This window comes from Rhinoraja longicauda, chromosome 36 (assembly GCF_053455715.1).
Source record: "Rhinoraja longicauda isolate Sanriku21f chromosome 36, sRhiLon1.1, whole genome shotgun sequence".
Lineage (NCBI taxonomy): Eukaryota > Metazoa > Chordata > Chondrichthyes > Rajiformes > Arhynchobatidae > Rhinoraja > Rhinoraja longicauda.
The window spans coordinates 19,525,810-19,540,335 of NC_135988.1; the positions used below are offsets into that span (position 1 = coordinate 19,525,810).

Genomic DNA, 14,526 nt, shown 5'->3' on the forward strand with positions numbered 1-14,526 from the left:
CTGCTTCCTTTACTTCCCCTCGACACCCTACTCACTGCAATACGCTGCTGCTGCTAAATCACTCACAAATATCAGATTCACACTGCAGCCATGGTGCAGGTGAGGTAAGGATTGTCATTTTTAAAAAGAAATTATTAAAGGACTAATCACATAGCCCTTTTCACGTTCCTTTCAGAATTGGCTTGAATGCATGAAAGATATTTCAGATACTTTGTAAGGGGAAATAACAAGATGCGCAGAGCAACGGCACATTATTAGCAGGTGGCCAGGCAATCTGCTTCGGTATTATTGCTCGAGAATAAATATTGCCCGTGAGATCCACGGGAAAGGTTTATCATATCATCCAAAAAACAAATGGCAGACTGGCAATGCAGTGGAATTTCAACCATTGTGCTTAAATCAATGAGTCAACCTCCTTGTTCAGGCAAATGTTACCAAGAGAATGCCAGATTTGACATTTGGTGGATAAAATGCTAATTGAAATGAACTGATTAGTTCTGGATTGTGTTATGCTTCTTGAAACGGTTGGCAGTGCAGTAAGCAGGGAGTAGGAGAACATGGCGCAAAACACATTGCCGGCCAGGCAGCATCTGTAGAGGGAATGGATAGGTGACATTTCTGTTCTAAACATCTCCTATCTATTCCCTCCACAGATGCTGCCAGTCAATGAGTTCCTCCAGCATGTTGTTTTGCTCAAGGATCTAGCATCTGCAGTTCCTTGTATCTACAAGAGGAGAATATTTCTTTGCAATCATAACAGTATAATAACAGTATAACAGAGCTTTATTTGTCGTTCGGTACCGAAGTACCGAACGAAACTACATAGCAGTCATAGAAGAAAAAAAAGAACACAAGACACATAACCCCAACACAAACGTCCATCACAGTGACTCCAAACACCCCCTCACTGTGATGGAGGCAACAAAACTTCCACTCTCTTCCCCACGCCCACGGACAGACAGCTCGTCCCCGACCGACCCGCACAGTCCCCGCACCGGGCGCTGAAACGTCTCGCGGCCGAACCGGGCGATGAAAGGCCTGCGACCAAGCATTGCGCAGCTAAGTCCCGTGGTCGAGCCGCACCGGGCGATGTTAAGTCCCGCAGCCGAGCCGCACCAGCGATGTAAAGCCCCGCAGCCGAGCTGCACCGGGCGATGTTAAGTCCCGCAGCCGAGCTGCACCGGGCGGTGTTAAGCCCCGCAGCCGAGCTGCACCGGGCGATGTTAAGCCCCGCAGCCGAGCTGCACCGGGCACTGTTAAGTCCAGCGGCCAAGCCGCACCGGGATGTAAAGTCCAGCGGCCGAGCCGCACCGGGGGATGTAAAGTCCAGCGGCCAAGCCGCACAGGGGGATGTAAAGTCCAGCGGCCAAGCCGCACCGGGGGATGTTAGGCCCCGCAGCTGAGCTGCACCCCGCGCCGTGAGGAAGAGAAAAGTCCCCCCCCCCCCACACCACCACCCCCTCCCACACATACACAACCAAAAAAATATATATAAAAACCATCCCAACACCGACACACAACAAAAAAAGGAAAAAAAAAGACGGACAGACTGCTAGGAAAAGCCTTCAGGAGCTGCAAAATGTTTCTCCAAAGTTCTCTCTCTCTTCCATACCTCTATGCAATAGTATTAAAAAAAATCAGGAAGCAGTGACAATGTTCATCTCACCCAAATACACCATTGCATTACATGAAGCTTCACTCGACATCCTTGTGGTGGTGTTAAAAAAGGTAAAAGAGGCAAGATTATATGATTAGGACAGTCCAGAAATGCTCAAAGTAACATTTAGGAACAAGACCAGTCGTTGCGGTGAATCAGGTATTCTCCGTACCCACTGCACTTCATGGCAATTCACCACAGACAGGGGAAGCACAGTGGTGCAGCTACTCGAGCTGCCACCTCAATGCAGACTGGCTCACTGTCTGGGTGGAGTTTGCACATTCTCCCCATGGGTTGCTCCAGTTGCTCTGGCACCACCCGCATCCCAAAGATGTGATAGGTTAATTGGCTGCTGTAAATTGCTTCTAATGGTAGAATCAGGTGAGGGGGGGAAGGAGTTGATGGGAACATGGGGAGAATAAAATGGCATTAATGTAAATGGGTCAGGACCGACTCAGTGGGTGAAAGGGCCTGTTTATGTGTTACATCGTTTTGGGCTATTTAGAGGTGGTAAGGTGAGCCATCCAATGATTTAGAAACTTGCAGTGAAATGCATATCCTTGAGAGAAGAATTTGGTAGAACTGTACAATAGACGTTCAACTGTGAAGTAATGCTTGCAGGAATGGCCTTCCTTGGAATCCCTGTTGCCAAAGAGTGAAGCCAGCAAGCTCCCTAGACTTCCGGACTTGGAAGGGCACTACATGGCACGGTTCCGTTGGTTCTACAGGTCACAGTGCTTATAAGAATGCTGGAAATTATGTGCCATCAGGTGACTGAACTGTAAGTCATGCCAATCTACCACAGGTGGACACAATACAATACAATACAATACAATATATCTTTATTGTCATTGTACCCAGGGGTACAACGAGATTGGGAATGCGCCTCCCATACGATGCAATAATTTAGGTAATTTAGACAGCAGCAACCCAACGAAACGAACAGTTGTAACAGTTTTGGACAGGGTAAAGTGCAAGTTGATCTATGCGTTGTGGCCATCCGGCTCAGCAGGACCGGTTCATAGCAGCTATGGCCCTGGGGATGAAGCTGTTCCTGAGTCTGGAGGTGCGGGCATAGAAGGCCTTGTATCGTCTGCCCGATGGAAGGAGTTCGAACAGACTGTTGCAGGGGTGTGAAGAGTCTTTGTGGATGCTGGTGGCTTTTCTGAGGCATCGTGTGTTGTAGATGCCCTCCAAGTCTGGTAGCTGTGTTCCGATGGCCCTCTGAGCTCTATGGACTACCCGCTGTAGAGCTTTCCTTTCTGCCTCCGTGCAGCTGAGGTACCACACAGGGATTCCATGCGTTAGGATGCTCTCTATGGTGCAGCGGTAGATGGTCGTCAGCAGCTGTTGGGGTAGACCAGACTTTTTCAGTGTTCTTAAGTAGAACAGTCTTTGTTGTGCCTTCTTGACCAGCGCAGCAGTGTTATTGGACCATGTTAGGTCCTCCGAAATGTGAGTGCCCAGAAACTTGAAGCTGGACACTCTCTCCACACTGACCCCGTTGATAGAGATCGGGGCATATTCCCCGTTATGTGACCTACGGAAGTTGATGATCAGCTCCTTGGTCTTGGTGGTATTTAGGGACAGGTTGTTAACAGCAACATTCTGGTACCCATCCATCCTTGGCACTGCATGTAACTACAAAATAACTGGCAAAAGCAACAAATTCAGTTGCAGCTGGGAACTCCAGGAGAAAGACTGGAAGGACAAAAGACTGCCAAGGGAGATGGATTTGGGCCCAGGGTTTGTGCCAGAGGTAGTGGCAGGGATACAGGGGGGAAAGCAATTCAGGACAAACTGCACATTTGCCTTGTAATTTTTAAGTATAATTTTGGTAGTTTGGAAGAAAACTGGATGAAATGCAATAATAGTATGATACTTGCTCTTCCATTACACACACAGGGACATTTCAACGAAAATTGAGTTCACATTGTGTTCAGAAAATCAAACCGTACGCAGATTGTGAAATAACAGCTTCTCCGTTTCTAGTACAAGGAAATGAATGACCTAAAAATTACTGCCATGCAACAGGGAATGTGCAGGAAATGATAAACAGTACAATGCACAAATACCAACCAAACGCAGGGTAACAAAAGATATCCACCACTTGCCAATTACCTTGAATTGCTGAGTGATTTGCTGTAGCATTGTCTGAATACCAGCTCACCACCAACCACCATTATTAAAGAGTTGTTGAATTTGCATATTGTGTGCAGATTTGGTCCCCATATCTGAGGAAGGATGTGCTGGCGTTGGAGAGGGTCCACAGGTGGTTTACGAGAATGATGCTGGGGATGATTGGGTTAATGTATGAGGAACGTTTGATGGCTCTGGGCATGTACTTGCTAGAGTTTAGAAGGACAAAGGGAGATCTTGTTGAAATGTACCGAAGAATGAAAGGCCAAGAAAGAGTGTATATGTAAAGATGTTTCCAGTAATGGGAGAATCTAGAACAAGAGGCCGCAGCCTCAGAATAAAAGGATGTACCTTTAGAATAGAGATGAGGAGATTTTTTTAGCCAGAGGGTGGTAAATCTGTCAAATTCATTGCCACAGATGGCTGCGGAGGCCATAATTGTGTATTTGTAAAGCAGAGGATAATAGGTTCTTCATTAGTAAGGGCGTCAAAGGTTACTGTGAGAAAGCAGGAAACTGGGGTGGGAGGGAAACCTAGATCTGCCATGATCAAATGATGGAGCAGATTTGATGGGCCGAATGGCCTAATTCTGCTACTATGCCTCGTGGTGTAAACAGATTAAAATTGCTGTAGAAGGTTAGGGCTGCTTCTGTGAACAAGGTAACTGTTAATGTAGTGTCCATCAAATCTTTGCAGACCTGCTGCTTGTAAACTGCTCTTATATTACCCCTCTAAACCAGCAATTTTTAAATATTTCTGCTGCTAATACAACATATCCTCCTTGCATTTGCTTCTCACACTAACATTATGAGACCAGAAAGACATTGTCCACATGCCTTGCTGCTTTTCAGTTTGCTGTTTGTTACTTGTTTGAGTAAGACCATGAGATTTTGTCCACAGTGTTGCAACTTGTATAGGGATGGCTGACCAAACCAATTTTAAACATTCACTCACAGCACAAACTTTCTTCCCACTTAACAAGGACGAGAAGATATCTAATGATCCAAACATTTCCTCCAGTAGCCAGGTTAGCAGCCAATATTTTTGTGACATTATGCAAATGTGTCATTACATCACTCCTAAGCACCACTTGCCACTGCTAACTGGTGCTTTAAAGAAGTCCCGACACAGGCCTAATACTGCAAGCTCCAGACCAATCTGATCTACAGAGCCAAGGGAACGAGCGGCAAAGGAACTGCCTCCCTTCTTTACATAGATGGTTTACTGTTCCAAGCAGTTTCTCCTCAAGACCTCTCTTCTGAAAGGGAAGGATTGATTTGATGCTTTGGCAAAACATACATCAATCATGTTACAGCAATGATTACATCCAGCTACATGGTCATATAATCAGAAACTAGTTGATTAAAAAACCCCGGAGATTAGCAGATTGATTACCACCATTAACTAAATACTCCAACAATATTGTCTAGCGTTACAACATGACAGACAGCAAAATAGACATTTTACATTCCAACTCTGTTCATTTTTAACATTCGATACCGAACTATTCCCATAATATTACATATTACACGCAAGAATTATTACCAATAATTTAATGTCAATCCTGGCCAAAAACAATAAAATGATGCTAAGATCATAACGCACTCATTCTAAAAACAGAACTTTTCTTTGTGTCATCAGCAAATATTTAATGAGTAAATATTAGAACAAATTAGTTGATTTTATCACACATATCTGGAATAGACTTTGTCAACAGTATGATGCACTTTCTTCAAATGCAGCCAGTTTTCATTGACTACAAATTTTTTGGGGACATATAATAGAATAGTACTGTACAAAGAAAACCTTTCTTTTCATCTAATGGTGAAACACACTTGTCCAACAGAATCGCCAGCTTATGACTTAATGAAAGGTTCAGGCAGCAATCCCATGTAATTTCCATGATCCCATCTTATCTGTTTAGATTTTTAATTATTTTTAAAGAGTAGTAATAAATGTTTTATTGAGTAACTCAGTGGGACAGGCAGCATCTCTGGAAAGAAGGAATGGGTGACATTTCGGGTCAAGAAACTTCTTCAGTCTGAAGAAGGGTCTCGACCCGAAACGGCACCCATTCCTTCTCTCCAGAGATGCTGCCTGTCCCGCTGAGTTACACCAGCATTTCGGTTTAAACCAACATCTGCAGTTCCTTCATACACATTAATGTTGCCTAGTTAGGTGAAAAAGTGAAGATTGCAACAATTGATATTCACTTGTGAAATCATCTACCTTAGATAAGAGGTCACAAAGTGGATGACTAGAAGGGATAAAAGAGAACAAATGCAGAAGCTTTATGAAGGAGGGCAGCAGGGATAAACCAGGAAATGTATGGAATTCCAATGTCAATGGAAGTGAAATTATTGGAAAGATCCTGAGGGATTACTCCAAATTTAGAAAAGTAGGGATTGATCAGAGTGGTCAGCAAAGAATAGTGGAAGATCCTGTACAATTGTTTTGATTGAGCTTTTTTTGAATAGGTAACTCCATATATTGATAAAGGCAGCACCATTCATGTGGCTTAGATAGAACTCAGTAAGGCCTTTGACAAGGTTCCACATGGAAGGCCGACAAAAGGCTGGAGTCCATGTGATCCAAGGAAAGCTGGCAAACTTAATTTTAAATTGAAGGTAGACACAAAATGCTGGGGTAACTCAGTGGGAATAATGTGTTCAGTTCTGGTCACCACACTACAGGAAGGATGTGACTGTACTGGAGAAGGTGCAGAGGAGATTCCTGGGATGGAAAGTTTCAGTTATAAGAGAAGAGATGGGCTGAGGAGATTGAGGGAGAGAACCATATAGTGATATACAAAATTATAAGAGGCATTGATAGGGCCAAAAGTAAGAACACTTCATGGCAGAATTGTCTAGGACCAGGGGTTTAAGGTCCAAGTGTTACAAGAAATTTGAGGAAGGGGTTTTCCATCCAGAGAGCGGTTGCATCTGGAGAGCATTGGTTGGGGTGGTGGTAAAGGCAGGTATTCTAACATTTAAGAAGCATTCAAAACTTGACTGCAAGTAGACAACAAACCAAGTCCTAGTAAGTGGGATTAAGATAGGTACTTGATAGCAGGCATGTTCATGGTGGGCTGAAGGACATTTGGCCTGCTATATGAATTTGTAATTCTACATTAAGAATACTAAACCATACGGTCACAGCAACATTTAAGTTATCACATCATTTTTTATAGCTTTCAGCCTACCTGTTTTTTTCCATTTCATTATGCGTTGACCTGAAAAAAAAATTTGAGTGTGGATTAGAATCCATTCAATTTAAAGGAAAAAAACAGGCAAATTTACAACCAAATATCATCAAATTCAAAATAAGGACTTGCACAATCTGCGTAAATTGTACCACGGAGGATCGTATTGGGAACCTACCAAAAAGTGTTTTGCATTTTGTCAAAAGATTTCCCTTCAGCTGGTAATCTACAAGCTTCAAGTCATTCTGGCAGAAAATGATTACCAATACCGCAAAAAACACAAAATACCATCACATAACTGGTAAACAATTCACCATTCAACTCTTGCAATATATTGCCAAACCCTCCGCTCATAGACACTTTTTTTCCCCAAACTTTATTTCCCCCTCAGTCAAATAAATGCTGCAGCTTTGTTGCAAAGGGACAGTTTTATTGAAATCCACCAAATAACAGGCATTCCGATTTGCACAAGAGCAGCAGCAAAACTCAAATATCATCCAAGTGCATTAGGACCCAACCCGGCAGAGTGCCCACATGGCTGGCAGAACACACAGAATAACTGCTTACAAACATTTTTCAATGTACAAATTCCACCTCTAAAAACCCACCAACTTTGTGCCGTTTTGCTGATAAAGAAAAGGTTCTCTACAAGGCGCTAATGGCAGTTCTTTTCGCAGAGTAAGGGGCATTTGGTGGAACAAAGAGGAAAATAAAAATGAGCTACAAGAACCTACAGCATGCCGCCTGCTATCAACGGTACTCAAAAATCAAGGGCTCGTTTGTTGAACTGTGGCAGTGTCTCAAATTTGGCAAGAAACAGTTGGGGCCACAGTTTAAAAATAAGGGGTAGGCCATTTAGAACGGAGATGAGGAAGAACTTTTTCAGTCAGAGAGTGGTGAAGGTGTGGAATTCTCTGCCTCAGAAGGCAGTGGAGGCCAGTTCGTTGGATGCTTTCAAGAGAGAGCTGGATAGAGCTCTTAAGGATAGCGGAGTGAGGGGGTATGGGGAGAAGGCAGGAACGGGGTACTGATTGAGAGTGATCAGCCATGATCGCATTGAATGGCGGTGCTGGCTCGAAGGGCTGAATGGCCTACTCCTGCACCTATTGTCTATTGTCTATTGACTCAAGTCTCCAAGAAAGTCCGGGAGCAGAGCAAGGACGCCCGTTGGCTGAGCAGTAAAGTAAGTGCTAATCACAGTTGAACAGGCAGTTTAAAAAGAGCGCCAAAAGGAAGTAGTAGTCAATTTGAAAAGTCCGGGAGCAGAGCAAGGACGCCCGTTGGCTGAGCAGTAAAGTAAGTGCTAATCACAGTTGAACAGGCAGTTTAAAAAGAGCGCCAAAAGGAAGTAGTAGTCAATTTGAAAAGTCCGGGAGCAGAGCAAGGACGCCCGTTGGCTGAGCAGTAAAGTAAGTGCTAATCACAGTTGAACAGGCAGTTTAAAAAGAGCGCCAAAAGGAAGTAGTAGTCAATTTGAAAAGTCCGGGAGCAGAGCAAGGACGCCCGTTGGCTGAGCAGTAAAGTAAGTGCTAATCACAGTTGAACAGGCAGTTTAAAAAGAGCGCCAAAAGGAAGTAGTAGTCAATTTGAAAAGTCCGGGAGCAGAGCAAGGACGCCCGTTGGCTGAGCAGTAAAGTAAGTGCTAATCACAGTTGAACAGGCAGTTTAAAAAGAGCGCCAAAAGGAAGTAGTAGTCAATTTGAAAAGTCCGGGAGCAGAGCAAGGACGCCCGTTGGCTGAGCAGTAAAGTAAGTGCTAATCACAGTTGAACAGGCAGTTTAAAAAGAGCGCCAAAAGGAAGTAGTAGTCAATTTGAAAAGTCCGGGAGCAGAGCAAGGACGCCCGTTGGCTGAGCAGTAAAGTAAGTGCTAATCACAGTTGAACAGGCAGTTTAAGTGAGAAGTCAGGTAAATTGGACAATCAGGCAATTTAAATTGGTGATATAAGCAAGGCTCACAAAAGGGTGCAGCCCTGTTCAGGTGCAGCCCAGTGAGAAAAGTGCGAGTCTTTGGCTGCGAGTCTTCGGCGAGGAGGCTGAGGTGAGGAGGATACCATTGTTTTAAGCCAGAGCTGGTTATAGGCACAAGGTGATGGCGGAAAAGTTGGTGCGGTGTGTTTCCTGCAGGATGTGGGAAGACAGGGACGTCGCGGGAGCTTCTGGGAGCTACACCTGCAAGAACTGTGTCCAGGTGCAGCTCCTGAAGGGACGTGTGGTGGAGTTGGAGAGGCAGTTGGATGACCTCAGGGCCATCCGGGAATGCGAGAGTTTCCTCGACAGGACCTATTGTGAGGCTGTCACGCCAAGGGTCCAGGTCGAGCGAAGGTGGGAGACTGTTTCCGGGGGGAGTGGACGTGGACTACAGGAGACCCCAGTGGCTGTGCCTATTGCAAATAGGTATACCCTCTTGGGAACTGTCGGGGCAGAAGACGTTTCCAGTCCGAGTGGCGGACCTGTTGGCAAGGATACTCGACAGGGGAGACCGAAGTCTGGAAGAGCCGTAGTGGTCGGTGACTCCATAGTCCGAGGGACGGACAGAAGATTCTGTGGCAGCAGGAGGGACTTGAGGATGGTCTGTTGCCTCCCTGGTGCCAGGGTTCAACACATCACAGACCGGCTTCAGAAAATCCTAGCGAGGGAAGGCGATCAACCTGAAGTCGTTGTGCACGTGGGCACGAATGACGTCGGGCGGAAGAGGAAGGAGGTGCTACAGCGGGAGTTTAGAGAGTTGGGAAAAACGCTGAGAAGTAGGACGTCGAAGGTAGTTATCTCTGGACTGCTACCGGTACCTCGTGCTGGTGAGGCCAGGAACAGAGAGATAGAGGGTATGAATTTATGGCTGAGGGACTGATGCAGAGAGCAGGGATTTAGATTTCTGGACCACTGGGATCTCTTCTGGGCTAGGGGTGACTTGTACAAAAGGGACGGGTTGCATCTTAACAGCAGGGGGACAAACATTCTGGCAGGCAGGTTTGCTAGTGTGACACCTGTGGCTTTAAACTAAGTAGTGGGGGGGAGGGGTTAACAAATTGTGAATATGAAGATGAGGTAAAAGGGAATACAGGAGATATTGCAAAAGACTCGCGGAAGAATGGGAACAGAAGTTCTAGAGCGGAAAAGAAATTAAGGGCAGGGCCAATTGTGAACGATGTGAGAGGGGAGGTAAATACAGAAGTTAAAGTGTTGTACTTAAATGCGCGTAGTATAAAAAATAAAGTGGATGAGCTTGAGGCTCAGTTAGTCATGGGCAAGTATGATGTTGTAGGGATCACTGAGACATGGCTACAAGAGGACCAGGGCTGGGAACTGAATATTCAGGGGTACACAACGTATAGAAAAGACAGACAGGTGGGCAGAGGGGGTGGGGTTGCTCTGATGGTAAGGAATGATATTCATTCCCTTGCAAGGGGTGACATAGAATCAGGAGATGTTGAATCAGTATGGATAGAAATGAGAAATTGTAAGGGTAAAAAGACCCTAATGGGAGTTATCTATAGGCCCCCAAACAGTAGCCTCGACTTAGGGTGCAAGTTAAATCAGGAGATAAAATTGGCGTGTCAAAAATGTAATGCTACGGTGGTTATGGGAGATTTCAACATGCAGGTAGACTGGGAAAATCAGGTTGGAAATGGACCCCAGGAAAGAGAGTTTGTAGAGTGCCTTCGAGATGGATTCTTAGAACAGCTTGTACTGGAGCCTACCAGGGAGAAGGCAATTCTGGATTTAGTGTTGTGTAATGATCCTGATCTGATAAGGGGACTAGAGGTAAAAGAGCCATTAGGAGGCAGTGATCACAACATGATAAGTTTTACTCTGCAAATGGAAAGGCAGAAGGGAAAATCGGAAGTGTCGGTATTACAGTATAGCAAAGGGGATTACAGAGGCATGAGGCGGGAGCTGGCCAAAATTGATTGGAAGGAGGCCCTAGCAGGGAAGACGGTAGAACAGCAATGGCAGGTATTCCTGGGAATAATGCAGAGGTTGCAGGATCAATTTATTCCAAAGAGGTGGAAAGACTCTAAGGGGAGTAAGAGACACCTGTGGCTGACAAGGGAAGTCAGGGACAGCATAAAAATTAAGGAGAGAAAGTATAACATAGCAAAGAAGAGTGGGAAGACAGAGGATTGGGACTCTTTTAAAGAGCAACAAAAGTTAACTAAAAAGGCAATACGAGGAGAAAAGATGAGGTACGAGGGTAAACTAGCCAATAATATAAAGGAGGATAGCAAAAGTTTTTTTAGGTACGTGAAGAGGAAAAAAATAGTCAAGGCAAATGTGGGTCCCTTGAAGACAGAAGCAGGGGAATTTATTATGGGGAACAAAGAAATGGCAGACGAGTTAAACCGTTACTTTGGATCTGTCTTCACTGAGGAAGATACACACAATCTCCCAAATGTTCTAGGGGCTGGAGAACCTAGGGTGATGGAGGAACTGAAGGAAATCCACATTAGGCAGGAAATGGTTTTGGGTAGACTGATGGGACTGAAGGCTGATAAATCCCCAGGGCCTGATGGTCTGCATCCCAGAGTACTTAAGGAGGTGGCTCTAGAAATAGTGGAAGCATTGGAGATCATTTTTCAATGTTCTATAGATTCAGGATCAGTTCCTGTGGATTGGAGAATAGCAAATGTTATCCCACTTTTTAAGAAAGGAGGGAGAGAGAAAACGGGTAATTATAGACCAGTTAGTCTGACATCAGTGGTGGGGAAAATGCTGGAGTCAATTATAAAAGACGAAATTGCTGAGCATTTGGATAGCAGTAACGGGATCGTTCCGAGTCAGCATGGATTTACGAAGGGGAAATCATGCTTGACAAATCTACTGGAATTTTTTGAGGATGTAACTAGGAAAATTGACAAGGGAGAGTCAGTGGATGTGGTGTACCTCGACTTTCAGAAAGCCTTCGACAAGGTCCCACATAGGAGATTAGTGGGCAAAATTAGGGCACATGGTATTGGGGGTAGGGTACTGACATGGATAGAAAATTGGTTAACAGACAGAAAGCAAAGAGTGGGGATAAATGGGTCCCTTTCGGAATGGCAGGCAGTGACCAGTGGGGTACCGCAAGGTTCGGTGCTGGGACCCCAGCTATTTACGATATACATTAATGACTTAGACGAAGGGATTAAAAGTACCATTAGCAAATTTGCAGATGATACTAAGTTGGGGGGTAGTGTGAATTGTGAGGAATATGCAATAAGGCTGCAGGGTGACCTGGACAGGTTGTGTGAGTGGGCGGATACATGGCAGATGCAGTTTAATGTAGATAAGTGTGAGGTTATTCACTTTGGAAGTAAGAATAGAAAGGCAGATTATTATCTGAATGGTGTCAAGTTAGGAGGAGGGGGAGTTCAACGAGATCTGGGTGTCCTAGTGCATCAGTCAATGAAAGGAAGCATGCAGGTTCAGCAGGCAGTGAAGAAAGCCAATGGAATGTTGGCCTTCGTAACAAGAGGAGTTGAGTATAGGAGCAAAGAGGTCCTTCTACAGTTGTACCGGGCCCTGGTGAGACCGCACCTGGAGTACTGTGTGCAGTTTTGGTCTCCAAATTTGAGGAAGGATATTCTTGCTATGGAGGGCGTGCAGCGTAGGTTCACTAGATTAATTCCCGGAATGGCGGGACTGTCGTATGTTGAAAGGCTGGAGCGATTGGGCTTGTATACACTGGAATTTAGAAGGATGAGGGGGGATCTTATTGAAACATATAAGATAATTAGGGGATTGGACACATTAGAGGCAGATAACATGTTCCCAATGTTGGGGGAGTCCAGAACAAGGGGCCACAGTTTGAGAATAAGGGGTAGGCCATTTAGAACGGAGATGAGGAAGAACTTTTTCAGTCAGAGGGTGGTGAAGGTGTGGAATTCTCTGCCTCAGAAGGCAGTGGAGGCCAGTTCGTTGGATGCTTTCAAGAGAGAGCTGGATAGAGCTCTTAAGGATAGCGGAGTGAGGGGGTATGGGGAGAAGGCAGGAACGGGGTACTGATTGATAGTGATCAGCCATGATCGCATTGAATGGCGGTGCTGGCTCGAAGGGCTGAATGGCCTACTCCTGCACCTATTGTCTATTGTCTATTGTCTATATCCAAAGCTAACAAAATCTGCTACTCAACTTGCCACTGTTCTGTCACTCTGAAATCTAAACCTGGCAAAAGAATGTTGGTTACTGATTTTATCCTTCCATTCACAACAAAGGTCAGTAAACAACTAGTCAGATGAGTATACTCAGAAATAAACTCCCTAGAACATTTTTAAGAACAATCCCAGACATATCAATTATCCCTTCTTTAATAACATTAGCAAATGTTAATTTGTTTTCATTGAGACTCGGTGTCCACGGATCAAAACAGACAGTTGGACCGTTTCCAGACCAAATACCACATTCATTTTATCTTTAATAAAACACACACACACAAAGAGAAATTTAATGAAGTAAATTTAGTTTAAATGGTGAAAAAAATAAAATTAACAAATACTTGCAATAGATTCTTAACAAACAAGCTTCTTAAGATTCAGTGCAAGCTGTTTCCATAACCCTGTTTACAAACAGCACAAACTTCAATAATCACTGAGAAAGCAGATTTCACTGCTGATTAATCCAACGTGCTCCACCAGCGTCACCCTTCGTCCCAGTTCTGGAACTGGGTGAAGAAATAAACCACAGAATTATTACAGGAAGAGCTGGACTATTTAAAAAATATAGCATACAAATTGGCTAAATCCAAGAGTAATCCTTATTGAATAACAGAATGATTAATATTATCGATTCTGCAAAAGCGCAAGAAACAGTGATCTGTACAGCTTTGAGAAAAAGGCCTTAATCCCCAGATATGGGGGCAAGCTGTGGAATCATATACGGGGAGATCAGGTTGGGGATTTTGGAATCTAGCCACGAGCCTGCCAGCCAACCACATCCGGTCTTTACCTGCTCCCTGCACTCTTCTTGCTTTTGCTGCCAGAGTTCTCGCTTCTGTGGGGCAGGAGTGCTGCATAACCATGCTCAGCTTCTGTACAGGGCAAGAGAACAACTCAGACAGTGACCACACACTGCCCTCACCCACTCCTTCCCTCTACACACCTCTATTCCCAGCTCTCCATTACACCAATCTCTCTCCACAGCTGACATTTCCCATTCCCCATTGACAGCACTTGCCCTCAATTCCCTCTTGCTCAGAAAAAAAGATACATTTAGCCACAAAGATTCACTAGTTTGGCTCCTAGGATGACAGGTGTCTCTTACGACGAGAGCACAGATGCCGAGCCTTCATAGAAGAGGTGTCCTCATCGAAACACATGACATTCCTACAATGCCCAAGGTGTAAATACAGGAATTATGTCCTCTGGTCCAGGAGTACAGAGCCAGGGGTCATGGAGTGAAAATAGAGGTTGACTATTTTGGACTGATATGTGTAGAATTTTCTTTACTCAAAAAGGATGATAAATCTTTGACATTGTCTAATTAGGGGTCTATAAAGGCTGTACAATGTTTTCAAAATTGAGGTCGATAGACTGTTAGACTATGTTGGAATTA

General features: G+C 44.6%; 1 protein-coding gene across 1 annotated transcript in view; it reads right to left on the minus strand.

The window, feature by feature from the left end:
* The window catches only part of mxd1 (MAX dimerization protein 1), a 34,712-nt gene that overhangs the window by 18,894 nt on the left and 1,292 nt on the right, over nucleotides 1-14,526 (minus strand). Inside the window, exons 2-3 of the mRNA XM_078428921.1 lie at nucleotides 13,921-14,002; nucleotides 6,999-7,028 (exon numbers count right to left, since the gene is read on the minus strand). Of these exons, the coding sequence (XP_078285047.1) occupies nucleotides 6,999-7,028; nucleotides 13,921-14,002 (112 nt within the window). The remainder of the gene's footprint in view (nucleotides 1-6,998; nucleotides 7,029-13,920; nucleotides 14,003-14,526) is intronic.